Source organism: Ochlerotatus camptorhynchus, unplaced genomic scaffold, assembly GCF_037179485.1.
Source record: "Ochlerotatus camptorhynchus isolate MF236.1 unplaced genomic scaffold, CSIRO-AGI_Acam_v1.1 ptg000391l, whole genome shotgun sequence".
Classification (NCBI taxonomy): domain Eukaryota; kingdom Metazoa; phylum Arthropoda; class Insecta; order Diptera; family Culicidae; genus Ochlerotatus; species Ochlerotatus camptorhynchus.
The window spans coordinates 895,606-923,262 of NW_027040878.1; the positions used below are offsets into that span (position 1 = coordinate 895,606).

At 42.3% G+C, this 27,657-nt stretch overlaps 3 protein-coding genes across 3 annotated transcripts in view; 2 read left to right on the forward strand and 1 right to left on the reverse strand.

Annotated features, from left to right (window-relative positions):
- LOC135710557 (circumsporozoite protein-like) overlaps nucleotides 1-17,997 on the reverse strand; it is a 257,106-nt gene extending 239,109 nt beyond the window's left edge. Inside the window, exon 1 of the mRNA XM_065233167.1 lies at nucleotides 17,991-17,997. The gene's annotated coding sequence lies outside the window, so the exon portion shown is untranslated. The remainder of the gene's footprint in view (nucleotides 1-17,990) is intronic.
- Nucleotides 939-21,193, forward strand: IntS14 (integrator complex subunit 14). The gene is made up of 4 exons (XM_065233152.1): nucleotides 939-1,264; nucleotides 19,552-19,927; nucleotides 19,987-20,243; nucleotides 20,303-21,193. The coding sequence occupies exons 1-4, from the start codon at nucleotides 1,085-1,087 to the stop codon at nucleotides 21,191-21,193; spliced, it is 1,704 nt and encodes a 567-aa protein (XP_065089224.1). The 5' UTR covers nucleotides 939-1,084.
- Nucleotides 9,920-12,702, forward strand: LOC135710548 (dnaJ homolog subfamily C member 2). The gene is made up of 2 exons (XM_065233151.1): nucleotides 9,920-10,679; nucleotides 10,749-12,702. The coding sequence occupies exons 1-2, from the start codon at nucleotides 10,342-10,344 to the stop codon at nucleotides 12,502-12,504; spliced, it is 2,094 nt and encodes a 697-aa protein (XP_065089223.1). The 5' UTR covers nucleotides 9,920-10,341; the 3' UTR covers nucleotides 12,505-12,702.
- Nucleotides 21,194-27,657: the final 6,464 nt, after the last annotated feature.

Sequence of the window (27,657 nt, forward strand, 5' to 3'; positions counted from 1 at the left end):
CGAATATTTTTGAAATAAACGTAACATTATTTTTATTTTAAACATTGATTTCACATGACTTCAAACATGGAATACGTTTGAAATCAACCTAATTTATGTTTGTGGCCAGAACAAACTGAGTTTACGTTTGAATTTACCTCAAATATTTTTGTTTCGACGATAGTTTTTTCTGCGTGTACTACCCACCACAGTGTACTCAATAGATGGCGGTAATGCTTTTGCGACGATGTTTTACAGTGAGAAATATTCAACGTGTTATGTCTGTTTGTCTGGGCACTTATTTTCAATATAACCACGCCTATTACCGTTAAATCTGAATTCAGTATAGTTGCCCTACACACTTAAATTTTTTCGCCGAGATTCCAACAGCCGAGTAGTTCTGCAATTTATTTTGCTGAGATTCAGTAAAACAATTTCCGAGACTCAGCTAACAAATAACTATTTGCAGAAATATCAGCTAACAAACAGATATTTTGCAGAGATATCAGCAAAAGTAAATGCCGAGGTAATCGGCTGTTGGAGATTTTACCGAGCTAGATTAAGTGTGTAATAAAAAATAACCATAAACGAACGATAACCCAAATCATTGAAATATTCCTCAAATGGTTTGAATGATACCCAGAACACGTCGTTAAGCAAATTAACCATACAATTTTTATTAGGGTGACTATGTTAACAAATTTACTATGATTCTGGCAAAACTGCTATGCTTGCTGAAGATGCATAGTAAGTTTGATTGAAATAATAGTATAAAATTAAATGAAATTGTTTTCTGCAAAAATCTATTGGTGAAGGTATTTAATGTAAATCTGCAATATAGTACTTTTTTTCCAATTGATTTTGTTTCAGTGCACTATGTATACTGATGGACCCCTCGGTCATCGGTTTTGACAGCTTCCACAGTAGAAGCTTCGAAGCGAAGTCAACAAACAGAAAATGATTTTTGATGTTTTCTTTCCAATCGTTCTGTAAATGCCGGTTCGATTTTTGGTGAAATTGCAACAAGTATCAAAGTGTTTAGTGGCTTGAAACGGTGATAAGTGGTTCCTTAGTAACCGGAAGTGAAAACAGTGCCAGAGAAATCATGCCAACGATCATCGCAGTGGATGTTTCGCTGTCGATGACGCGGCCAGTTCCGGTGGCGGCTTCCGGAGCTGGCCCGTGTGCTGAGGACGGGCTAACCTACCATCAGTTGGCCGTGCAAGGGGTCCATAGCATTCTGGACTATCTAGCCAAGCATTCGCGGTTGGAATTTGTGTCGCTGGTAAGTAATTTATTGTTACACATAAAATTCATAAAAAATCGGCGCTTCGCGTTTGTTTTGATTGAAGATGCTGTCTGTTTAGAAAACTACAGTGTTGTCAGTTGTACAACTTCGATTGAGCTTTCAAATTGCAGAATCCATTCATCCTTTAAAAAGGGCTTGTGCCAAGCAGCTATTTACTGAACACGCGTTTCGAAACCAAAATGAATATAAAATTTTAAAGCAGTCTGTTAATGTTTCCATTGATTCTCTGAACCAAAACGTTAAATGCCATAATTAGAACGTCATAATCGAAGGCTCTCGCGTAACATTAGAAAAGGGCATATCATTTCTGCTAAGGCCTATGAGCACGAACCGAAATACGCACGTAATCCAACATCATCAGGTAGGGTAAATTCAAGTACTAGAAAGTTTTGTTCACAAAAGTTACGCTAGACGTGTTGGGTTCAACTTAAATCAAGAACAATGCATACGGTCCAAAGTAACATTTATCGATTCTCTTCATCCACTTCCTCTTTCGTTAATAACATGGGTATTGCATCGCTATACAAATAAATACACTATAAACGAACTGTATCCCGGATAGGTAAACTATCTCACAAATGGTTTGGATGATACCCCGAACCAGACATGGAAAATCATTTACATTCATTTCATGCATTCATTTACATTCATTTGCCTCTAACTTTTTTCATCAACAGCATTCCGCAAAATGATGTATACACAGCAAAAAAAGTTGTTGAATATTACATCGAAACTGCTGCAACCAGGTCAATCCATCGGTTGTGTAAAATCACATTATACGATGTACATCGATTTTGCGAACAAAATTACATCCATTGATGTAATATTGTATCTGCGTTTTGCTATTACATGATTATTTCATGCATCAGCTTGAATTACGTTGATCGATATTACATTTTTTTTGCTGTGTAGAGCTTCAGTAGGTTTTGTTATTAGCTACAACTTTTGCCCATAGTCCAACTCTGTATCTCTTATGTATCACGAATTAGAGCGGGCAGAACTTGTTACTGTTTTTCAGTGAATATAAAATACATTCACTGAAAAACAGTAGTGGATTCTGTTCGCTATGGTTCGTCATGCATAAGAGATACGGATTTGAGTTGTTAACAAAAGTTGTAGTTAATAACAAAACCTACAGTACCATCAAATATAATTTTGCGGAATTCTGTTGATGAAAAAAGTAAGGGACAAATGAATGTAAATGAATGCAAATGATTTTCCATGCCTGCCCCGTTAAGCTATCTTTTATGGTTATTTTGATTAGGGTAAGCACTTGCCTAATATATTTGTTATTGTTATTTTGCTTAACCACGTATTCATTGTATCATCAAAACCATTAGGCAAATCCAATATAAACTAAGCGATCGTTTCAACCTCTGGTGGTGAATAATCTTTTGAAGAGTGATGAGGGCTGAAATTTTCGCCGTGAAGCATCGGAAGAGGAAAATGTGTTTACCTTTTATGATTAATGTATCCATCGCAGGTGCTTGTAATCATCATACACATGGAATATTTTATTTTCTGTATCGATTTTGGAGTAATCCGGCTGGTGCTTCCCCATATTTTTGTTAAGAAAAGTGAAGATTTATAAAACTACCCCAGGTGTTATGATCTTGCGGATTTTTAATGTGGTGTTATTTGAGCTGTAAAACCGTTCAAATGTGTGAAAAATAATAAAATAAGACCCCTCCCAATAGAAATATGCAAGATACGCATAACAATATGTTTTAATTTAAGATGTAACGTATGACGTTTCCTCTCATAATCGCCTAGCGCACTCTACATTGGTGGTGCACAGAAACAGCCTTTTGTGAAATAGGGCTATTATTTGATTTATCGTTCGTTTAGTGTATTTTCCCAACAAACATTGGATGTAGAATAAGAGTTTCTTCAGTTAAAAATTTGCTTATTCAGCCTTTATTCAGAGCAACCATAACGGTCGTTGTCATTTGCGCGACTATTTTAACAGCGCACAGCGCTCTCATTTTAGTTTAGTCACTCTTCTCCACACCGGTCGCTGCTATCTCGGTTATCAATTTACTCGCCGTAGTCCGTACCGGTAGTGAGTATTTTGACATTTCTACGAACAGTAATCTTTCTCCCGCGCTGCTATCAACAATCAATACGAAACTAACGATTTTAAATTGGATCACCACTTTAGTAGCCTATTGGTCCCAAGCAAACGATTAACGTACCCTATTCGAGTCGAAATTCTAGTACTACGCAATGTTTGTTTTGATTCGCTATGAAAGTTTGACAGATAAAATGAGGGGTTATTGGTTTTTCCTATGTTTCGAGGGGTGAATTGTTTAGCTTGGGACCGAAGAGAGTACCAGAGCTGAGCCAAAAAGTTGAGCACGTTATTTCGGGACCTTCTAGTCTTAGAGTTACCTCTATGCTGCTATCGCGCTGCTAAATTTGGTATCGCGCTTCTCACCGAGAAGCCGACTGCTATTTTAGTTACTCGTATGGCAACCCCCGATACGGTAGCTGCGCTATGATGAGGGCTGCTAAAATGAGTTTAGCAGCGTACCGTTACGGTTGCTCTCAGCACAAATTATTTGTTGGGTTATTAGGGAATTTATCTTGCTATTAGGGTTTTTATCTTATACCCCGTTCAGCGTATATCACGTGTTATACGCTGTCTTGCAATGAGCACTCATACATCTAGTTTTCACTGGAAATCCTATGTATGAGTGCTCATTGCAAGACAGCCTATATTACGTGATATAGGCTGTAATGTGAACGGGGTATTACCAACAATCAATACGAAACTAACGATTTTAAATTGGCTCACTACTTGACTAAAGGGTGTTCACGATGAAATTGCCACACACAAAATTGATTCGCAAAATTCGAGTTTTCATCCGATTGCCATCAAATTTTCAGGGATTGAGAAATAACTATTAAACTTCATTTTACCATTTTACTCGTATTTTATTTACAGTCCATACGCAAATGCCCGCACCTTGGCCTTAACCCCGGCCATAAGATTCTGCACAACCTGTGAATCAACCGTTTTTTGCATGTAAACCCATACTTTCTTCAGTTCCTCGACTGTCTTCACTACCTTAGGTCGTTTAAGAAGGTGCTGCTTCATAATCGCCCAGTACTTCTCGATGGGGCGGAGCTCCGGAGTGTTGGGAGGGTTGAACATTTTCGGCACGAAATTGACCTTATTGTCCGCATACCACTTCAGCACGTCCTTGGAGTAGTGGCATGAGGCCAAATCCGGCCAGAAGATTGTTGGGACGTTGTGGGCCTTCAGGAGAGGAAGCAGCCGCTTCTGGAGGCACTCTTTTATGTACACCTGTCCGTTCATCGTGTCCTGGGTCACGAAAGGTGCACTCCGCTCCCCGCACGTGCAGATGGCTTGCCAAACCAGGAATTTCTTCGCAAATTTGGACATCTTCTGAGTGCGGACATGCTCCGGAACGCTGAACTTATACTTGGCCGTGAAAAACAGGTTGCCGGGGATCTGTTTGAAGTCGGCCTTCACATATGTTTCGTCGTCCATGATGAAGCATTCAACTTTCGTCAGCATGTTGAGGTACAACTTCCTGGCACGGGTTTTGGCGGACTTGTTCTGCTTCTCGTCGCGATTAGGGGCCTTTTGTACCTTGAACGTTCGAAGCCCAGCCTTAGTTTTGGCCTTCTGGACAAAACTTCGGCTTAGGTGCAGCTTCTTAGCCACATCCCTAACGGAGCCCTAATAAAAAATAACCATAAACGAACGATAACCCAAATCATTGAACTATTCCATAAATGGTTTGGATGATACCCAGAACACGTCGTTAAGCAAATTAACCATACAATTTTTATTAAGGAGGCGTTCGGATTTCGGTTGAAGGCCCCAACTACGCGGTTGTGATTTTTGGTGTTGTACGGAATACTTTTTCCTTCACTTCTGGGCTTCCGATCGGTGGTCAACCGTTCCTCGAACCGCTTAATCACTCGCGACACCGTGGAATTCGCGATTCCCAACGTTTTAGCGATGGAACGATGCGAGAGATCCTTGTTCTCGTGATGAATGCGCAAGACTTTCGACTCCATTTCCGCGAGTTTTGATCACAGGACTTTAAAACTTGCAGGATGTAAATAATGCACTATGAACTAAATCCACCCAAATTTTCATTAAATTCTACTCAACGGTTAAAAAGTTAGAGCAATTTCATAGTGTGGCAATTTCATCGTGGACACCCTTTAGCCTATTGGTCCCAAGAAAACGATTAACGTATCCCATTCTAGTCAAAATTCTAGTACTACACAATGTTTGTTTTGATTCGCTATGAAAGTTTGACAGATAAAATGAGGGGTTAGTGGATTTTCCTATGTTTCGAGGGGTGAATCGATTAGCTTGGGACCGAAGAGAGTACCAGAGCTGAGCCAAAAAGTTGAGCTCGTTTCTTCGGGACCTTCTGGTCTTAGAGTTACCTCTATGGTATTACCATAGAGGTAACTCTAAGACCACTGGGTCCCGAAGAAAATCATTATTATTTTTGGCTCACTCAGTACCAGAACAACGGTCCCAAGCAGTCCCAAGCTATTTCACTCACCCCTGCATGTTCTGCATGAATCCACACACCCCTGATGTTATCTGTCAAACTTTCACAGCGAATCAAAACAAACATAGTGTAGTAATAGAATTTCAACTAGAATAGGGTACGTTAATCGTTTGCTTGGGACCAATAGGCTACTAAAGTGGTGAGCCAATTTAAAATCGTTAGTTTCGTATTGATTGTTGGTATTACTATTTATCGTGGACCCCCGTTAATCTGAACAACAGTTTAGGATAGCCTTATTTACTGTTTTGTTTTGATTCTGCGTTCCGTTTCACATCGTTCCATTTGCTTTCCTCCATCCAGCTTTCCATGCTCGGTAATGGCGGCCTGTTTGTATGAATAAATTTATTCTTCACTGTGCTTTTTGACACTATCTGGATGTTCGGATTATGACCCCTCCCTTTCCCTCTCCCAGGAACAGAAGAAATGGAACAACATACGCCGTCCAGTTAGTGTCAAAAAGCACAGTGAAGGATACATTTATTCATACAAACAGGCCGCCATTACCTAGCATGGAAAGCTGGATAGCTGAGAGGAAGAGGAGACACCAATTTTCTATCAAACGCGAACAAGCGTCTGATTGGTCGGGCGAACGTATGGAAACGCGAGAATTTTTACAACAGGGAATCTATTTTCTTGTATTTTGACAATCAACTGCGTCGCCCATAATGAAATTGTTTTTGCACGGTCGTTTCCGCGAGAGAAGAAGAACACGTCACAGACAAAAAGAAGCCAGTTTTCTCCTCTTCCTCTTAGCTCGATAAGAGATTAGTGACGTTTAACGCACGCACACTAGCGGGTGCATCGCCATGTTGTTTATTATTTTCCTCTGGCTAATAGTACGTTCAGACTACAGAGTTATAACATGTTATAGCGCTATCTTGATGATGGTTTCTGTGTTGCAATTATTTGACAACCGTTATAACATGTTATAACTGCTCAGTCTGGCCAGCGTTTAACCTAAAACATGTATGAACTTAGATCTGTCAAAATGTGCTTGACAGTGATTTGTTATGTATTTTCCTCGGGTATTCACTAAACTGATAAAATTCCAAAGATTGTTTTTATGTGTCCCACACATGAATTTTTGCAATGTGATATCTATGTGTCGGACACATACTGAATATGTGTACACATAAAAGCCATGTGTAACCACGCATACTATTCATTTGACTCACAAATTTCATGTGTGCTTCTGTTTATGTGTGGTCACATGAAAATCATGTGGAATTTTACATGGAAATTCGTCAAAAAAAATGTGTGGAATTCTATTAGTGTAAACGCTCTCACATATCGCACCAATACAACCGGACGTGAAAATCTCTATTCAGGGTGGCCAGATTATTTTGTTCATTATCGGTAGCTTCTCAATATTAATATCGGTAGTAATCGGTAGGCCGTCTTAAGAAGGCTTCCCGAAACTTAAAACCTTTGTGAGCGAGGGAAGGATGAAAACAAATCACGCTTAATTTTGAACTTTCGAGCCGAGCCATCAGTTCTTCAACCTCACACATTGTATTGTCTAATCTAGAGTCGGTGTATAATGAGTCACGCCAAGAGAGCAGTCAAGTCTACCTATTGAACTATTAAACCGGCTACCAATCGTGGAAAGTTAACAAACATTACGATGCTATGAAAGGTCTACACACAGCAAAAAAATAAATTTTATATCACATCGAAGTGGATGAACTTCAATCGTGTCAAAAATACACCATATATTATAATAAATGTAATATTGATTTTTTTTTTTGCTGCGAAGGTATTGCAATACAATACAAACTATAATGGAAGAAATGATCATAAACACGCAGTGAGCATCAAATTGTCATGGGATACGTTTGGTAATGATCAGTAATGAGAATTTCTACTATTTTTTGTTAAGATAATTTGACAAAATCCAAGGGGTAAGTCACTCAACATATTGTGCCGAAATTATATTCGGCACAGCTTGGGCACAATTTCGTAGGCATTGGATTGTTGTAACTAAAATGGGAGCACTTGAAGTTGTTCACAACATTACATGCTGTTTGACTGCATATTCAGGAACATCCTCTAATTGAATATACCAGAGGAACTCAGACCAGCAGCTCACTTATAGATCTAAATACGAAATGTAGGTTCAAGAGTGAGCTCAAGACGAAGGGTCAGTTAATAATGCTGCAACTCACACAAAACAAACTACAGAAGTCAATTCATCATCCTCTATAGACGGTCACCAGCAATTTTCCCGACTTGTTCCAGCCGCTGATAGACTGTTGCTTTTCACAAAACGACAGACTAGGTTTCTGGTGTACCTTTGAGGACATTATAATACTCTAAAACACAGGACTTTTACTATTATATGAACACAACACAAACAAATTTCGCATACCCGCCACTTCCCGCGTCATCCTCAATCCGATTTTTTCCTTGCGATTTCAAACCAAAACATTCCAGGTGTCATGACCGGCACAATTGGCACACCTGTGGCACACATGCGGTACACTTTTAAAAAAGATGACCCAATATTGGTGTGCGGGGTGACCTGCCTCTTTACAAAATCACTGATAAAAGGATTTACTACAAGGGGCGGGATGCACTGTGAAATCTGCCTACTGATTGTCCATCCGCGATACGTAAATAGATAACGCGCAGTGAATTTGCAATTTCTTTCATTCTCCCGTTTGTTAAATGGTTATACGAGTGTGACGTCCAACGCCGTCATTCATTTAAACAGCCGAAGAACGAAAGAGACGACAAATTCAGTGGGCCTCACCTGTGTACGCTCATTGATTTTCCATATGTGAATTTGGTTAAAAACATCAACAAACCGTCGCTGCTTATGGCTTGTTGTCGTTTGGAACCAGTTATGCGAGGTAGGCGACGATTGTTCTTATTTGACAGTCGCCTCCCCCCTCCCCTTTTTACTACAGCCACTATTTTTTTCTCGCTAGAAGTCATTTGAAGTTGATGTAAAAGTTCCCTGTTGCCAAGTGAACATAAAGAGAATCTTTCGAAAACCATGATGCGAGGTCAATTTTTTTTTTCTCTTGGCGTGACTCATTATACACCGACTCTAGTCTAATTATAACAAGTAAGTGTGAGTAGGACGAACGGAATACGGAACCAAAAAAGGGAGAAACAGAAAATAAAATCTCCGCAAGGAGACAGACAGAGAAAGTTGATTAAACGTAAAAAAAAACTAATCCGTTTGTATTGAAGTTGCAAAACGCATCGCGTTCGATCAAATTGACTGACTACACGGAAAACCAAAACATAGGTATTGAACATTTTTCAAGATTACTTAAAATCTGTGATTCTCGGTAGGAAAAGTGAAAAATCGGTAGTTTTGAACCTTTCGTCTGTGAATCGGTAAGCATCCCGAAAATCGGTAGGACTACCGATAAATCGGTAGGTATGGCCACCCTGTCTCTATTCCATGTGCTACACACTTAGTTTTTTCTACCGAGCACGACTGTGTAAATCTCGGCAAACTTTTTTTTGCCGAGATTTGCACAGCCGAGCTCGGTAGAAAAAACTAATAGTACGTTCAGACTACAGAGTTATAACATGTTATAGCGCTATCTTGATGGTGGTTTCTGTGTTGCAATTATTTGACAACCGTTATAACATGTTATAACTCTCCAGTCTGTACAGCGTTTAAGTGGGTAGATGACGTGTTAGAGCAATTTTATGTTTGCACGGCGTGCAGATTAGCTGGGTTCAAACTAAAAAGTGTTCACATTAGGTCGTATTCTTTAAAGGCCTTTTTTTACTTTTCCCGTAAGAAAAGCACGGGAAAGTAAAGTCAACTCTTTTTATTCATACGGCCCATTAAGAGCGATCAGATTCCACGATACTTTTTAATAGGGGACCTCATTCGAAACGAAGCATTTTTTAAAAGAAAAAGTTTGTCGTTGACCCTGACATCGAAGTTGGATTCTACAAATAATTAAACGTCGCTGTTTCGGCAACACTGCTCGTCGCTGTCTGCCGTTGCTGTTTACCGACAGCTGTCAAATTTTGCTGTTTCTTTTTCGGGTTTTCTCCGCACACACGCGCGCGCCCTTTTGACAGTTTGCCTCGCGTTTTCGTTCGATTCTGACAGGCAGCTGATTCAGATTTTTTCGCTCTCGCGTTGGCAGCACGCCAAGATCGGTCGTCAGGATCCCATAAAATCGCAGAAGCAGAGAATCTCGCGGACGTTTTTCGTTTGAGTTCGGTGTTCGATTTTACGTACGTTGTTCCGGGGGTACCGTTCGATTCGTGTCCGTACGGCACCGGGAAGGTTTCAGCACACTATTCTGGCTAGAGCCCTGGTGAACCCAAACCCGATGTTGACACGTGTTTGAGGTTAGGATTCTCTTTCTTCGGGTTGGGAAGAGAAGAAAAAAAAAGGTCGAACAAACGCAGCAGGATCGAAAATAAGAACGTAAAAGGAGCGTTCGCGTGGTTATATAAAAAGTATCTGGACGAGCGGAAGCGGAAAGGCATCGCGTGACGCTTTACGAAATGGCAACCGGAGAACGGATACTGACGGTCGCCCTGCGTACCAACTACGACATTCACCGGCAGGAGGAGGCCGAGGAGAAGTGGGAATGTTTGCTATACTTGCACGATACCAAACCGATTGACCCGGAGTGTCCTCCGACGAAGGCGGAGTTGGAAGCTGCAGGACTTTTGCCAGCCCAGCAGGACCGTCAGAAAACGCCTGAGGAACAAGGGAAAGAGAAGCCGGGAAGATTGTTCGATAAATTGTTCAAGCTCGATGTCGATTATCTGAAGAGCCTGGATCCGAAGGATTGGAAGAATCAGGATCACTATGCCGTGCTTGGGCTGAAGGATATGAGGTATGTAGCTCTGTTTGTCGTCCATTGAACTGCAGGGTGTTGAATTGACGATGGGGTTTTTTTTTTCAGATTCGAAGCTACGGAGGACGACATAAAGAGAGCGTACCGTAAGATTGTGCTGAAGCACCATCCGGATAAACGAAAAGGCCAAGGGCAGGATGTGAAAGCGGATGAGGATTACTTCCATTGCATCACGATGGCCTACGAAACTTTGGGAACTTTGAAAAATCGTCGTGCTTTCGATTCTGTGGATCCGGAATTTGACGATGCGCTGCCAACGCAGAGCGAAGTTAAAAAGGATTTCTTCGAAGCGTTGAGAGATGTTTTCAAGAAGAATTCCCGCTGGAGTGAGTCCAGAAAGGCTGTTCCGCAGCTTGGCGATGAGAATACGGAGCGATCAAAGGTGGAAGACTTTTACGATTTTTGGTATAACTTTTCGAGTTGGAGAGAATTTAGCTATTTGGACGAAGAGGACAAGGACAAGGGACAGGACCGTGACGAGCGGCGTTGGATCGAGAAGCAGAACAAGGCGATCAGATTGCAGCGCAAGAAGGAGGAATCCGCAAGAATCCGTACTTTGGTTGATTTGTCTTACAACAACGATCCACGGGTAGTCAAGTTCAAGAAGGAGGACAAGGACCGAAAGTTGGCAGCTAAGCGGGCAAAGCAGGATGCATACCAGGCCCAGAAGGCAGAGGAAGACCGACTAGCGAAGGAGGCAGCGTTGGCAAAACAGAAGGCAGCTGAGGCAGAACAGAAACGCATCGAAAACATTCAAATCGAGAAGGAAAAGATGAAGCGTGCCTTAAAGAAGGAACGAAAGATCCTTCGGGATGCTGCCAAGGCAAAGGATTACTTCACAAGTGACGACAAGGAACGATTGAAGCATCTGGAAGGCGTGGAGAAGCTCTGCGAAACGTTGAAGCTGCCAGAGCTACAGGAGTTCAACAAGGAGCTTGCTTCAGGTGGCCGCAATGTCTTCGTCAAGGCTCTCGAAGAGCTGGAAAAGAAATTGGAGGAGGAACGTCGTGCTCAATCGTCTCAGAGCCATTCGATTCCGAACAATGCCGGCCTGAAAATTGTTGACCGTAAGGCCCTTTGGAGCCACGATAATGTCCAGCTGTTAATCAAGGCCGTAAATCTTTTCCCGGCCGGAACCATCTCCCGCTGGGAGGTCATTGCAAATTATCTCAACCAGCACGGAACCAATTTGGGCGATATGAAATTCTACGCTAAGGACATCCTGAACAAGGCCAAGGAACTGCAGAGCGGTGACTTCTCCAAGAGCGATCTCAAAACGGTCGTCAATCAGCAAGCTTACGAATCGTTCGAAAAAGCTAGGAAGGACCTGAAAAAGGTAGACAAGGCCGATATCAGTCAAAAGGACGATGAAGCCCCAGCGAAAACGAACGGAACCCAAGAGGTAAAGATGAATGGTATTCATGAGCCGTCCGAGGAAAAGGAGAACATCAGCAAACCACAAAAACCGGCCAAGAAAGAAGCTCAACCGGTGAAGGCAAAGGAAAGGGCATCACCTGCGCCTGCGCCAGCGCCAGCACCAGAGGTAGCCCCTGTTCTGGAGTCCGCACCAGCAGCCAAGGAGAGCAAGAAGGACAAAAAGGAGAACAAAGTGTGGAGCAAGGAGGAACAGGCGCTCCTGGAGCAGGCTATGAAGACTTACTCGGTTTCCACTCCGGATCGGTGGGATCGGATAGCGGAGTGCATCCCGAACAGGACGAAGAAGGATTGCCTGCGACGAGTCAAGGAGCTGGTCGATTTGGTCAATGCGAAGAAGGAAGCCCAACAGAGTGTTGCCGGCAAATAGTAGAAGTGAGCGAGCGACCGAGCAGGGAACGCGAGAGCGAAGACCAGCTAATTAACTGCTCCGGGGCTAAACCTCATCGATTTGATTCATACTATTACTACAAAACATCTCTGCGATTATTATCTTACGTTTTAGGTCTTGTAAATAATGTCTCTTAACAGGAAAAATTATTAAAAAGTGCTAGGAAGAACACTGAAATCCGTTTTGTGTGCATTGTGATGGTTGATGACACTTGCCCGTTATGAAGTTGGATTTGCCTGGGAATTTTTTAGTAATTAAGACTGTATTATGGGTCACCCTTTAACACGCAGAACTGACTGACATATACTCCCTTATTCTCTATTCCGTTCGAAACGGCTAGAATAAAGGTCAAGGAAATAAGAACAAATCTAGACTCAATTATTTGAATCAACTCGGGAGGGTTGTTACAGTTAATTTTGATGTAAAATATCTCAGACATGTAATTGCCCTTGCTCGATCAGACCGCTACAATGCGTCTGGCCTTTGTTCGGGAGGAGCGTTGTCGTTCTGCAGCAGAACTATTAATAGTTAAGTGGATGAAGATCCCTAAAGACTTCAAGGTCGCACCAATCTAGAAGTCTGTTGGGAGCTTCCTCCATTTAACTGACCGTTGAGGGTGGTGTACCGATGTTTTCTTTGGATCAGCGCTTTCACAGGTCGTTTCGCTGTGTAGTCTGGAGATGGGATAGGCGATTTATGGGAATCCTCTGAGTAGCCTGGCTCGGGACCCCAGAAGGATGGTTCGCTCAGCAGAAAATGTGCAAAAGAGAGCACGGAAAGATTTTCAAGTTGGACTTTTAAAACTGTATATGTATGGGATCAATATTAGGGACATTAACCCTGTGGTGATGGAAATCGGCTTATTGCACTTTAATTATTGAATTTATTTGGCTGTTCAGCAAACACTTCTTGTTTCGTCACGTTACAAGTTTCAATGATGTATTTTTCTCTGTAGTAGGGCAGAGCGCCGGCAGCAAATCAACAACTTCGTGATTGTGACGACCAAGGGGGTGACAGCGCCACATCTTCATTTTCATGATTTTCAATTCAGAACAGTTTTCCGAAAAATATAAAAATCTGATGTCCTGTGACCCACCTACGGACAGCCCGCGACCCACACCTTGTCTTGTGGATACTCTGAATTAGCCTACCAAATTTTCAGAACTTGCAGTCTTGCGGAGTCCGGACCTCTGAACTTCTTCTTCTCTTCATTTGTTTATTATAGAGACTTTCAGCTCTTAGCTGGTTCTTCTCCAGGATTGTAGAACAATCAATTCTACCCTGTAAACTATCCGCGATGAGCAGGGCCCACGAAGTGTCTCTCCGAGTACGTAGAAGCTCCAGATCAATCAGTTGACATCGACTTTCATAACTGGGTAGACGAAAAGGGTTTCTCCAAGGCAGCTTCCTCAGAGCAAATCGAAGAAATCGACGCTGAACGGACTCAACTCTTTCAGCAACATTGTTATAGCTTGGGTTCCATACTGCAGAGCAATGTGTTGCTTATACGTTAACTGGGAATCCAGAATAACTCCCAGGTCTTTTACGTGGTTGACACAGCTGATAGTGTTGTTTCCTGAAGTAAATAGTTGAACATGATCGTTTCCTTCTTGCGAGAGAAGGTGATAACTAAACACTTCGCGGGGTTGACCTCCATTCGGTTTAAGTTGCACCAGTTAGCAAACGCTTTGAGCTGGCATTGGAGGAAGTGACAGTCATCGATAGAACGGATCCGGATATAGATTTTAAGATCATCTGCAAACGATAGACGAGGGCCTTCGAGGACCAGATTCACGTCGTTAAAGTACAACAGGAAAATCAACGGGCCTAGGTGACTTCCTTGAGGTATCCCTGACGTGGCTGGGTAAGTAGTAGACTGACATTCGCCAACGGTTACCATCAGCTGGCGATCACTGAGATAAGAGCGAAATCATCGCAGGAGGTTGCCATTTACCTCAAGTCTATCTAACTTCGCAATCGCAATTGCATGATTCAGTTTATCGAATGCAGCCGACAATTCGGTGTTAATTACGTCTGTTTGAGCCCGTTCTGTCATGCTTTCCGTGACATATGATGTCAGACAAAGTAGATTAGTGGTAGTAGAACGACCGGAAACGAAACCGTGTTGATCACTACTTAGATACTGCTTACAATGAGAGAGCAGGGGCTCCATGATGACTAACTCGAATATCTTCGAAACTGAGCTCAACGATGTGATTCCACGGTAAGTATCCACGCCCCGTTTGTTTCCCTTTTTGTGAACAGGAAACATATGTGCAAATTTCCAACAAGATGGAAATATACCACTCGAGATGGACATGCGGAATAGATGCTGCAACGGTGTCAGCAAGCTGGCGATATGCTTCTTCAGAAATACTGATGGGACACCATCGGGTCCTGGGTTGAAGGACGACTTAAGTTGTTGTGCGGCAGTGGAAATCATCTCGACGTCGATGTCAATTGCACCGAACGCTTGACCGGAGAGTGGCACATTACTAGCTGCTAGGGTAACGTGGTCGTCGGTTAATATCTCATCAGAGAATACGCTGACAAACTTGTCTGAAAACAAGCGACAGATCTCCTGAGAGGTGGAAGCAACTTCTCCGTTGAACATCATTGACGATGGTAGGCCAGACTCTTTGCGCTGCTCGTTAACGTAATTCCAGAAGAACTTCGGGTGTGACTTGAGTTTACTCTGAATCCCAAGTTGATATCGCGAATAGCATCGATGGCTAACTCGCTTGAACTCATGATTGAGCCTAACGTACTGATGTTTCAGCGACAGCGTACGAAACTTGGTGAATTTCCTTAGTGCCGCTCGCTTGGTCGATTTCAACTTTCGCAATTAACCACTTCATTCGAGCAGATAAAATGACGTTTACTACCACTCGAACTTTGAAATGAAACATTATTTTGAGATTTTTTCTTCTAGAACCTCGAGAAAAGTAGCCAACATTTGTGCGTTTCATAAAAAAATAGAAATTAGTTGGTCCAGTTTTGTGAAATCGCTGGTAGAAAGTCACGCCAAAACTGCTTGACAAAGTGGTCAATTGGCTCGTCTGCCAAGGAAGGTGTTACGTATACGTTTGTTGGAAGCGAATCATTTCGAGTTCGGATTAAGTCGAAGCAACTGTAATCGAAATATTTCACGCGTAAACACAAGTGAGAGAAGAACAGGACTGTCATGACACACACCCGCTGGAAAACGTCGCACATACTAGGAATTTGCTTGGTGGATGAAGTCCCTCATGCACATCAACAGCAGGAAGATTTCCGGTCAGCAGAAGGTAATTTTTCGTTGGTGAGTGAGTCGCTCGCACCGAGCGCAGTTAACGAAAAACCAGATTGACTGGTTGAAAGAAGTGCGTGGCGTTAAATTGTTCGGTGGAGAAGTGCGGTTTCTCGATTCTCTACGACGGGAGTGCGATTGCCAATGCGCGTTTGATCCGTCGACATTGCACGTTTTCCCAGTGACATTTTGCACGGTGAGAAGAATTCCACCTGAACGACGTCAGTGTGGTTGGTTGTCCAGCAACGTTCGTCCGGCACGGCGAGAACGCATCCCGGGAGGAAAGTTGGTTGCAACAAATCGGAATAGCAAACGATCTGGCGATCTGCGATCTGCTAATTACCGTTCAAACGTAGCACTAACACAGCAACTGCTCAGTGGCTGCTGTCTTCAAATTATAAGGTAACGAAAACCATTCAGTCATTCGCCTTTCAACTAACGTGTTTTCCTGTGGAATAGAGCCAATTGCTGACGCAGAGAAGCGAGGACCAGACCGGATTCAGAGCGAAAGAGGCCCTCCACGGAGGTAAGAAATAACTCGAGGAAATTGCCTTCAGACAAGTAAACTAGCCCACTTTTCTAGGGTTCTTTTTTCTACCTTGGCTTGAACAAAGCACCAATACCCAGGCGAGTGCTTTCAGGGTCTTAGTCCCGCGACGTTGGCGTGTCGTGCGAGACCCACTTCGGAGCTGTTTCGGCGATAGGTCATCATAGGAGTCGTCGAGAATAGATCAAGGCAAGAGAACGGCGCGGTGCTGTGTGTTATGTGTACGGCAACGAAGATGGTGCCCCGCACCGAGAAGAAGAAGATATGTATGTGAGTAATATCGATAAGCTAGAAAATTAGTAGAGAAAAAGGAAGAAGGATAGGGAGAGGAAGGTGGCAGGAAGCGTGAATTAGGAGAAGGAATGTGGGAGATTGGGTGCGAATAAAACAATGCTAAACTAACATTCGGCCCCATTTTGTTTTGTTGGTGCACTTGCCCATTAGTGTTCTGTTTTGTGTGTCCTATGGTAGCTCAGCTCTACCGCTACCGGGGAACTTGCAACAAAGGTGTGACCCTTTTCGGTGAACTGACATACGCCAAGACATGTGAAAAAGTTTGCGCAGCGGTTTCAACGTTATCAGGGTCCAGGACGCTTCCCCAGTCTATGCTAGACAGCACGTCGATGATACTACCAACAATCAATTACTAAACTAACGATTTTAAATTGGCTCATTACTTGACTAACCTATTGGTCCCAAGCAAATCGACTAACGTACCCCATTACCTCTATGATACTACCATAGAGGTAACTCTAAGACCAGAAGGTCCCGAAGAAATGTGCACAACTTTTTGGCTCAGCTCTGGTACTATCTTCGGTCCCAAGTTAATCGATTCACCCCTCGAAACATAGGAAAATCCAATAACCCCTCATTTTATCTGTCAAACTTTCATAGCGAATCAAAACAAACATTGTGTAATACTAGAATTTTGACTAGAATGGGGTACGTTAATCGATTTGCTTGGGACCAATAGGCTAGTCAAGTAGTGAGCCAATTTCAAATCGATAGTTTCGTATTGATTGTTGATACTACCACAGACAAACAGACGTAACTCTTTGAAAAACTTGTTCTTGAAAACATAGTATCTCAAAACATATAACCTCAGTAACGACATCTCTCTGGCTTCTCGCGGAAAACAAGCTTGCTTGCTAACTCGTAAACAATATTGCATAAAAGTTCTATAGAATGTATAGAAACGTCAAAGTGATCTGATGCCAGCGCTGCGGCGAGTAGTTCGCGGAACTGATAATATTCAAATCAACCGTTAAATGCATGAACGAAGATACACAATGAAGAGTTACGTCTGTTTGTCTGTGATACTACTATGATCAGCTTTCCGAAAACCGTATGACACGTATGTGGAAATATCTTCAAAATCCCGAACGTGACTATCTTGGACAGTGAAAACCAAAGGAGGATGATGAGGAACTTGCTTTAGTAGTGGACAAGGTGCCGTGGAGATAACTGGAGCAGTGTCATGAGCGCTAACGAAACAGAGGTTTAAGCTTCGATTGTTCGCGTTAACTACGTCATTGATTTGAGATAGCGTCGCTGTACCATAGCTACCGAGAAGGCTAACTGATCCTGTTTGAAATACAGAGCGTACAGGGTTTCGATATAGAAAGCCACTGTGAGATGGTTTCCACGAAACACCAGCTAGATTGAAGTCACCCAGAACAATTATCTCATCAACTGGAGTTGCAGTTTCCATAGGTTGCGATAAGTTCGTTGTCATGAACACGGTCAGGAGCAATGTACACCGCACATAAGTACAGTGTGCGATCACTCAGTTCAACGGCAACCCATGCTTGTTCCACACAGTCCCACGCGTCATTTTCTAAAGCTCTCGTCTTCAAACCGGAACGGACTGCCACAAGAACACCACTTTCATTAGATTTCCGACTGTTTTTAGGATTTCGGTCGCAGCGAAAGACTTCATACTCGCGTCCAAACGCCTGGCTGGAGAGCGTTCGAGAATCTAGCCAAGTCTCGGTTAGAACGATGATATCATAGCAACGGTCCGATACAGCTAAGCGGTAGTCGTTAATACCAGAATTCATTCCACCGATGTTCTGGTAATAAATGATGACGTCTTGTTTATGACATATGGTAGCACATGGTTGGACGTTATTCCTGGAAATCACGGAAACATCAGGCAGCGAACGAACATTAACATTACCATGCGGATACTCGCCATAGTGAGTGGGTTGGAAGACCCCTTCTCCACATCCAACCACAGGCCCGGAACGACTATGAAGATCGTAGGCGGCAGACGGTAGGACTGGGTCGGAGGGATTGGGGGCTTTCACAATGCTTTCTACGGCGCGTTCCGGGTTCCAAGTAACAGTTGTTGACGAAACACGCCCACGATCGGCGACATCCAGAGTGCTGAAATTTGAACCGACATCAGGCAGCGAAAGTTCAAAAACGTGTTTATACTTGCCTGACATAGCAAGCTGGAAGACCCCCGATCCACATCTAAGCTTAGGGCTGGGACGACATTGAACGCTGGCTGGGATCGGCACTACTGAGTTAGAGGAACCGGGGGCTTCCAAATGCTTTTTACTCTGCGTCCCGGTTGAGAAGTCCTATCATTCGTTCCTACGGTACGTCTATTCGTCTGAAGTTTAGTAACCATAGGATTCACTTCACCATGGCCCAGACAGCTCGTGATAACCTGGGTGCGGGGAAACTCATCACACAATTAATAAAAAAAAAAAAAAAAAAAAATCTGGTGTAAGCTGGACTCGTCTGGACAGTACTCTTTGGTCCTTAAAGTTGTTGGTATCGGACCAGCATTTTGTCTCTCCTTTTATTTTGCGTATCAGGGTCTCGAGTATTAACCCATTCAGTGTCCCATGCCGAAGCAATGATTTTTTTGATCCAGATTTTTAAATCAGCTGCAGGTACTACCGGTTCCACTGGGGTTTCGGATCTGCCATTCGCTGCCAACTTGTCCGCAGCCTACCTCTGAACTTGTCAAGAAAGAATATCCGAATTATCCCTAGTTTTCTCTAAATTTATACTTGATGACCTTATCACTTCTTCCCAATGAGCGCTGGATTATACTCGGAAGCCCATAATCAATCTAGATCAATCCATCTACCTGTCTAGTGACTGCATTTTATCTCTGTGTTGAATTCCGTAATCATTTGCTTGAACTCCCTTCCCTTTTTTTGTCTTGCCCTAGATCGTGTACTCCTCGCTGTACGAGGTGATCGTGGACTTCACCCGGGACTACGAATCCATCCAGCAGGCGCTGCACAAGATCGAACACTATGACAAAACCAGCCTGGAAAACGTGCTGGTGGCGGTGAACAATATGTCCAAGACCCACTGGGGCAGTCAGAACTACTGCCAGATCATATTCATTACCGACTGTGGGGTCGGTATGGGACCAAGTTCGCTCAAGAACACCATCATCAATCTGCAGAACTACAAAGCGCAGAGCAGCAGCGCCGGGGTGAAGGTTCCGCTGTCGGAGAACCAGTGGGTAGGATTTTCCTACCCGAGCAAGCTGACCTTCATGTGCTTGGGGAACCTGGCCGATACGGCATTCAAATTTGGTATGGTCGTTTGAATAATGCGAAGATTTTTTTGAATGGATTTGATTTTTTGTTTTCAGGATCCAAATTGTATCAGCAATTACTGGACGTCAGCGGTCAGAACGGCCAGATTTTCATTCCCAAGTTGAAGAGTCTCTCGATCGACGACCCCATCGGTGACGATGGAGACGAATTCAACAAGCAGCTCAATCGGAAGTGCGTTCAGGAATTGTTTGAGAACATGTGCGAGCAGAACTACAAGCAATTTGAAGCGACCCTTCGTTGTGGGGGGTATTTTCGGCTGGAAGGGGCCATTATCATCTGGCCGGCACCCTTGGTAAGATCGACATGACTAAAATTTCCGTTCAATTTTCCTAACTTGCCCATAACTTGCAGCCCTACACATCCAAGGACCTGTTCGGGTCGGAGACGACGAAGATCATTGCCAGAAAGTTGGAAGTTTGCGGTTTCATCAGTCTGTCAGACATTGGTTCGCCCATGTCCGTTAGTCGACATCTGATTCTGCCGCGTAGCGACGGCGACAAGCGTATCTCGGCCAAGGATAGTAATCTCAACTTGGAGGAAAAGTTGGAAAGCGATATCAAAGGGTTCTACGCCAAACCGGACGGTAGTGGTGGCGGTGGCGGTGGAGGTGACAATGATGACGACGGACCCTCCGTAGGTGATGCAACACGGGAGTCGGTCTGCGTCCTGTTGCATGGGGCTTTGAAAGTGGAGAATATGGCGGCTTTGGTGCTTCTCAACGATAACTGGTATGGCTTCATTTATTCCTACGCGGATAGCAAGAAGAAGTCCAATCTGATGTTGAACGTGTTGCCTCCGGGGAACGACGTGGTACCGTGGTTGGGTGACTTCCGCAACCTGGGAAACCTGGACGATGCCTTCCCAGGGGAGAATCCAAGTTTCCCAATCAAGGCGGAGAAAAGAAGCTACTCGCAGAACATTGTGGTATGGATCCGGCAGGCAGGTTTGCAGTCGGACATTCAGAAGGTGCTGCGACACGCAAAGAAGCTACCGGAGAAGACGCAGCATTTCTACAAGGAGCTGAACCGAATTCGGCGGGCTGCGCTGTCGCTCGGGTTCGTTGAGCTGCTGGAGGGACTGGCGCACATCTTCGACAGGGAAGCGGCCACTTTGGGTGGCAGTGCCAGTCCGGATAGTGGCATACAGCTGAAGCATGCGGCCAACGAGCTGAGGAAACCGTGCAATCGGGATCTGAAGGCGGTAATACAGGCGTTGCCGACCAAGTATAATCAGATCGCTTAAGATTAATGCATAAAAGGCGTTTTGTGTGAATAGGATGTTTTTTTTATGAACTGAGAAATGCCAAAGAAGACTTTTTTTTTTGAATCCACCGCCGGGCCATTCTCCCCATCTATTGGGACGTTCTCCGACACGATGGCTTGATTTGGTTTCTAGTTGTATGAACTTACTTACGCGTAAGTGTCTTTGCTTACGGGCATGCTTGGCTTACACAGTTTTGGTCATGAAATGAACTGCTCATTTGCTAATAACTTTGCACACAGTTGCCGAAACATAGTGCTTATTGGACCAGTAGATAGAATAGAGTTTAAGCTTGTTATTGATACGTAAGAAAAAATAGATTTCAATTCTAGTAATAAACTGTATTTGTTTTTGCGTTGTAAAGATGAAGTGAGAAATGCTCGCTGTACTTCTCGGACCTTAAGTATAAAAATTCATTGGTGTTGATTCAAATGTCAATATTTACCTACTCTTTGCATATCTATAGTAAACTATGATCCTAATTTATCAATAATTACTTTAAAGAAAAACAAATTTTGACAACTGAGTGAAAAGTTATAATATATTAACAAATGAGCAGTTGTGTTCAACTGTGCATGCCAAGCATGCTTACGGGTCCATCCCACCGGAGTATGATTAAAAATCAAATCTTGATCAAGTCATGTAGTAGGAACAGTCCATTGCTATGTGCAGGTTACAATAGGTGGTAGTCATCATCATCATCATCATCATCATCCACCTTCCTTTTCATGCATCACCAATCTATATGTACCTATACAGTATTGCCAGTGCTGATGACAACTCAAGACTCATTTCAGCTAAAATAATGTTTTTCGGAATAATAAAACCAAAAGATGGTATGATGGCATGTATTACTTGTAACTTACAAGAAGAGGTTACAAAGTATGCGTTGGAAACATAAAACCTGTAAATTTTGCTTTCTATGAGTCACTATCAGCGATTTGCTGATCGCTGAGTGAGTGAGTGAGTTTGTGAAAAATCGCTGACTGTGACTCTCGTGAAGTGAAATAAACAGGTTTAATATGTCAAACACATTCTTTGCAACCTCTTCTTGTATCCTACCAATTCAAAATTTGATCATAGCATCTAATTATTTCATAATTTAGAAAAACATTGTTTTAGCTGAAATGAGTCTTTGCAACCTTGGCCCTAAGACGAGAAACCACCTTCTGGTTCCGTGGTTTCGATATATCCGTCCACTAGGCTCGTCGTTCCTTTGATTCTTCGGATGAAGAGGGATTGGGATTGGCACCACTCTGCTTCCCAGGCTTCCCAGATTTTGCTGACTATCCATTAGAGTGATGCAAAATTTGAAATTTTCGCTCCACAATACTTAAACGATTCCAAACCGGATCCTGACTAACCTCTCAAAATTTGAACCCATTTGGTGAGAAACTGAGATGGCACAAACCATTTGAAGTTTGTATGGGAATTACTATGGTAAAACCAAGATTTTTGTTCATGTCTATCTAATAATTCACCATATCGGTCTGCTTCAAAAACTTTCAACTGTGCTTGTAGGAAATTCTCCCAGCTACAACTTTGTTGAACACAACTTTTTGATTAAATGCAAGGATCGAAAGTTATCAGTAATGGTTCAATGCGCTGATGTCTTATGATCATGCTCAATCAACTGCTCAGCAGGCAACATTGGTGTTTCTGGGGCGTTGAATAGGACACAAAAATCATGGCTACTATGTCACACTGCAAAATACAGTGTTGCCTACAGAGCAGTTGCTTGATCATGTCATAAGTTTATCAATCTCTTAAATAATTAATAACTTTTTCCTGTCTCGTTTTACATAGAAACAGTTTTCAGCAATGTTGTAGCTGAGAAAATTTTCTATAAGAATGGCTATCAAACTGTTTCGTAGCTCAATATGGAAAAAGACTAGAAGGCAATGAACAGAAAGTTGAGATTTCCCATATTAATTTACATGTAAACTTCAAATGGCTTGTGCGAAGCCTATTTCTAACCAATTGAGTTGTAACTTTGGGAGGCTAATCAGGACCCGATTTGAAACCATTTAAGCATTGTGGAGCGAAAAAGTCAAATTTTGCATCAGTCTACTATCCATCGCTTTTTGTCCTGTAGTGGCACTTCGTCGGTGTAACGGGGGCCAGCTGGTCCAGACCCGGCCAGGCTGTCGGCTTCGCTTTTACCTGGGATACCGTCAGTAGTGCACAGGGATACAGGTGAACATCGTATGGGGTGGGTGGGGTGTGGCCTCCACGATACCCCGTATCTAGGGGTGAGTCGGGGTCTCAGATGTAAGGGCTTGTATCACGCTGTACGAATCGGATAGCACCAGTATGGGCCGGTCCGAAGGTGTTGTAACGGCAACAAAGATGACCGCAGCTTCGGCGCAGAAAACCGAGCATTGTGGCGGTAGGCTGCTACTCATCGGTGCTGAAATTCCGGCTACTCCAATTCCGACCGACTCCATTAATTATTTTGAGAAATTGCTCATAACAAAAAAAGATTTTACTGCATTAATTTCAATCTAACTGACATTCAATAGCATTCAAACAATCGGTAATAGGGTAGCAACGATTGTTGTCATTAACTTGAAAGTTGTATTTTTCATTAACCATAATAACACCGACAAAGTACCATCAAATTTCTGATCAAAGCACAAAACTGACATCTGCCGCCGTGTTCGCGAATAACGTGTATCCTAGCCACGAACACGCATACAAAATGTATGAGTTGGATCGTGCCTAATCTATTCCGGGCAAATTATTTTTATCTAGATCAAAATATCCTATGGTTTTGACAGTTCGGATCACTGCACATTTAAATCGGCCGTTTACGATTTTCGGGTATAAGTCAAAATTAAGTGTCATGTCGGTTTGTCGGTGAGGAAAATCGGTATGGACCAGCGCTGCCATTTATACAGATTTATCTGTATTATACAGATTTTTTAATCTTAATACAGACCCGATACAGAATACAGATTTATCACAGATTTTTAAATTACAATACAGATTTATACAGATTTTTATAAAATGCTTGAGAAAAAAAAAATTCAAAATTTATAAAAACAAAATAACTTGCTCGATTTTATCAGCGTACCCCCTTCTCTCCAAAATTAAGAGGACAGAGGACCAACCGCTTTCGGATGCATATGGAGCTGGTAGTAAACGATTTGAGATTGTATGGGGATCTACAGTATTAATTGAATATTTCCAATATAAGCATGTATGTTAAATACAAGAAAAGTGCCCGAGCACATTAAAATGGTACAAATACAAGTACTCGTAAACATTTTACTTGCATTGAAAATGTATTTCGTAAGAAATTGCGGATGTTCTGATATTCTCCATACTGCAAAAATGATTTTACCAGCACTGGCGGGGCGACATCTCTCGACTTTTCGGTGTAACTACCACACAAATGATGTAATTAATCGTATTCATCTATATTAAAAATATCAAATCGTAATGAACTCGTGCACTTTTTTGCATTTAAAACTGCTTATCAGGAAGATAATGAATAGAAACTAAAATCTCCATACATTTTCAAACGGCTTCATATCACTCTTATAAATAAGTACGGACGATATCACAAATGGCGCAATTATATCCCGTATGGTTAGTACGATAGCCCGAATAGGTGGTTAAGCACTTTTTATGGTTATTTTGTATGCACTGTATTTGTAAAACAACAAAACATGATTAATTAAGAAAAAAATCGTCAATACAGAAAATACAGATTTTTTAATAGAGTGGATACAGATTTTTTATAAAACCACCTGGCAGCTCTGGTATGGACACACGTTGACAGTTGTTGTTATTCACATCGTCGTGATTGTGCGCTGCTAAATTTGTCGATTTTTTATCACACGGGCTATCGTTATTCGTTTTTTTTCCGTTCGGTATACCTGTAATATTGTACTGGTTGTTAGTGGAAAGTGCAGTTCGTTGCGATAATCGTCTAATTAGCGCATATTTTGTGTTGTGAAAACAGTGAAAAAGTTATCCAATCAGACATGGTAGTGTATACCGTCTAGCATTGGGCGATCTTGAGAATCCAATTCCTCTTTGCGTATTGGCGTTGACGGCGACTCTGTAGCTCTTTACTCCTATGAGAAAATCCATAAGCAAACGTCAGGCTGTGCGTGAAACATGGCGGACTTTGTACTATCCTTTCACTCCACCGAAAATTCCCATAAGAAACTGTCTATATTTGCTGAAAGAGCAAATTTTTTGACGGTGCCGTCAACGCCAATTAGAGCATCTCCACCGCTGTTTCTAAAACACTTTTGGAAACTGAGTCAGCATGACTTCCGCCTGTGACCAATGCGCTAAACCAGTTAAAGGCGATGAAGAATCCATCTCCTGCATGGCTTTTTTGCGACAGGATGATTCACCTAAAGTGCGGGTGCAGTTTCGAACGCCTTTGGATACGGTTGTGTTTTAAGTTTGTTCTCTGTTTTGTGCGTGCGTTCGCGTTCATAGTTTTCGGCTGCAATTGCCGGATTATCGCTGGCCCTCTGCCTCCCGGACGTTTATACGTGTGTGATTGGTAGTTTTCTCGCTTTCCGGGAAGTTTTAGAATAGAGAAAGAAAACGTGATTCAACATGTTTGCAAGCATCAGAAGAGATGTCGCGATCTGCGTTGTCTGATTTTCTCCCGGACCAGAAATTAGTGGCATCGTGAGTGATAATTTTTAATTCCAGTTTATTTACGCGCTGCAAGGTGCGTGAAAGAGCTCGGCACAATCAGCGTTGATGTTGGCTCGCTACTTTTTTTTTTGTGTTCTCGAAAGAAATTGATCGAAATTGTACCAAAAGTGCTTCTGAACGTGTTTCGCAGTTGGGTGTGGTGAAATTCGTGAATTCGCGGTTTATGTTCAGTGAAAATTCTGTGTCACAAAATTGCTTATCGAGTTTCGACGACGACGACGGGTTTGCGAGAGAAAAATAAGCATCGGGAATGTGCTCCCGGATGTATTGATTTGATGAGTACGTTCCAGTTGAAGATTGTTCTTATACATATCTCGATTGCATTTTCGAGGGGACGTTCGGAGAGCTTTGAGATTTAGGCGTTGTTGCTTTTGCGGGCAGATGAGTTGGTCGCCGGTAAGGGCCAGTAAGTGCTGCCAGCAGATGAATCAAGAGGTATTCGAAACAAAATTTATAAGAACTTTCCATTCAAATCGATTTAATACAGTTGAACAAATTTCAAAACTATATACGTGCCAGATTTGGAAATAATATTTTTTGAATCTGGAAGTGTGTTTATGATACCATTATCCATTTGATAAAGGTAGAGTGAACATGCGGGGCTTATTGTAAGTAAAAGTGACCTCGGAGTGGTCGTGAATTACCAGGCATTCTGAAATGGGTCACTGGAGCTGCAATAGAGTTAACACCTTCTAACTCCCGGACTAAACCTGCTTTAATTTAAGGGTAATAAAAAGCAGTTTTCTTCCATAATAACACTGCCGGACAGTGGGGGTTAGATTGTACACACACACACATGTCGGTTTGTCGGTGAGGAAATTACGTACAAGTAAAAAAAATCCATCCTTGGAACTTCGCGGAAAATCATCCAGAAACGAAGAAGTGCAGCAAACTTTGTAAAAGTTTTGGGAATTTCGTAGCATTTTGAGAAGCTACATAAAACTTCATATTTGTGCAGGGAATTTTGTAGAAGCTCTAAAAATAGTTCATCAAACTTTTAGGATCTTCAGGGATCCTCGCTTCAGTTGAGGGAACTTCGTTGCAGTTTGTCAGAGATCTTACTTCAAAAAAGCTCAATGATCTTTTGGGAATGTCGTTAAATTAGATGTTCAAGAATATTTGCAGATGATGGGGGTCTTTCCAGGAGTAATCGTAGAATTAAGAGATATGGAAAAAATACAGAATTTGAAGTAAATTCAGATAACTTCTTAGAAGTTGAGGACATTTTGTAAAATGTTATGGGAGTTTTGTAGATGTTGAACGTTGCATAAGCTACAGTATATTCTTTCAGGCATCCTTTCTAGACAGCAGGAAATATTCAAAAGATCTCCAGATAGACGAAGATATTAGTAAAGTTCTTTGGATCTTTATTCAAGACTTCTGGATGATCAAGGTCTGAAGATCTCCAACTGTTAGAAAATACAAATGAAGTCTCTCATATATTCATTCAAGACTGCAAGTTGATCAGAAAGTATTCAAAAGTACTCCAGCCAATAGAAACTGATGGAATCTTGAATGATGAATTTAGATTTTATGGACATGTTTGGGGAAGACTGGTGATTTAGCTATTTTGTCAAGAACTAACACTCCAAGATAGTGTGAATTGCTTAGAACATTATGTGAAATTTAAGTTCTACACACAAAATCACGGCCTCCCTGTTCGGTAATTTTTTACTGGGTTTTTGAACAGCTGAAAAAGTCAGTAAACTTAAAAAAAATTGTATAAAAGTGATTTTTTCTTGAAATTTATACAGACT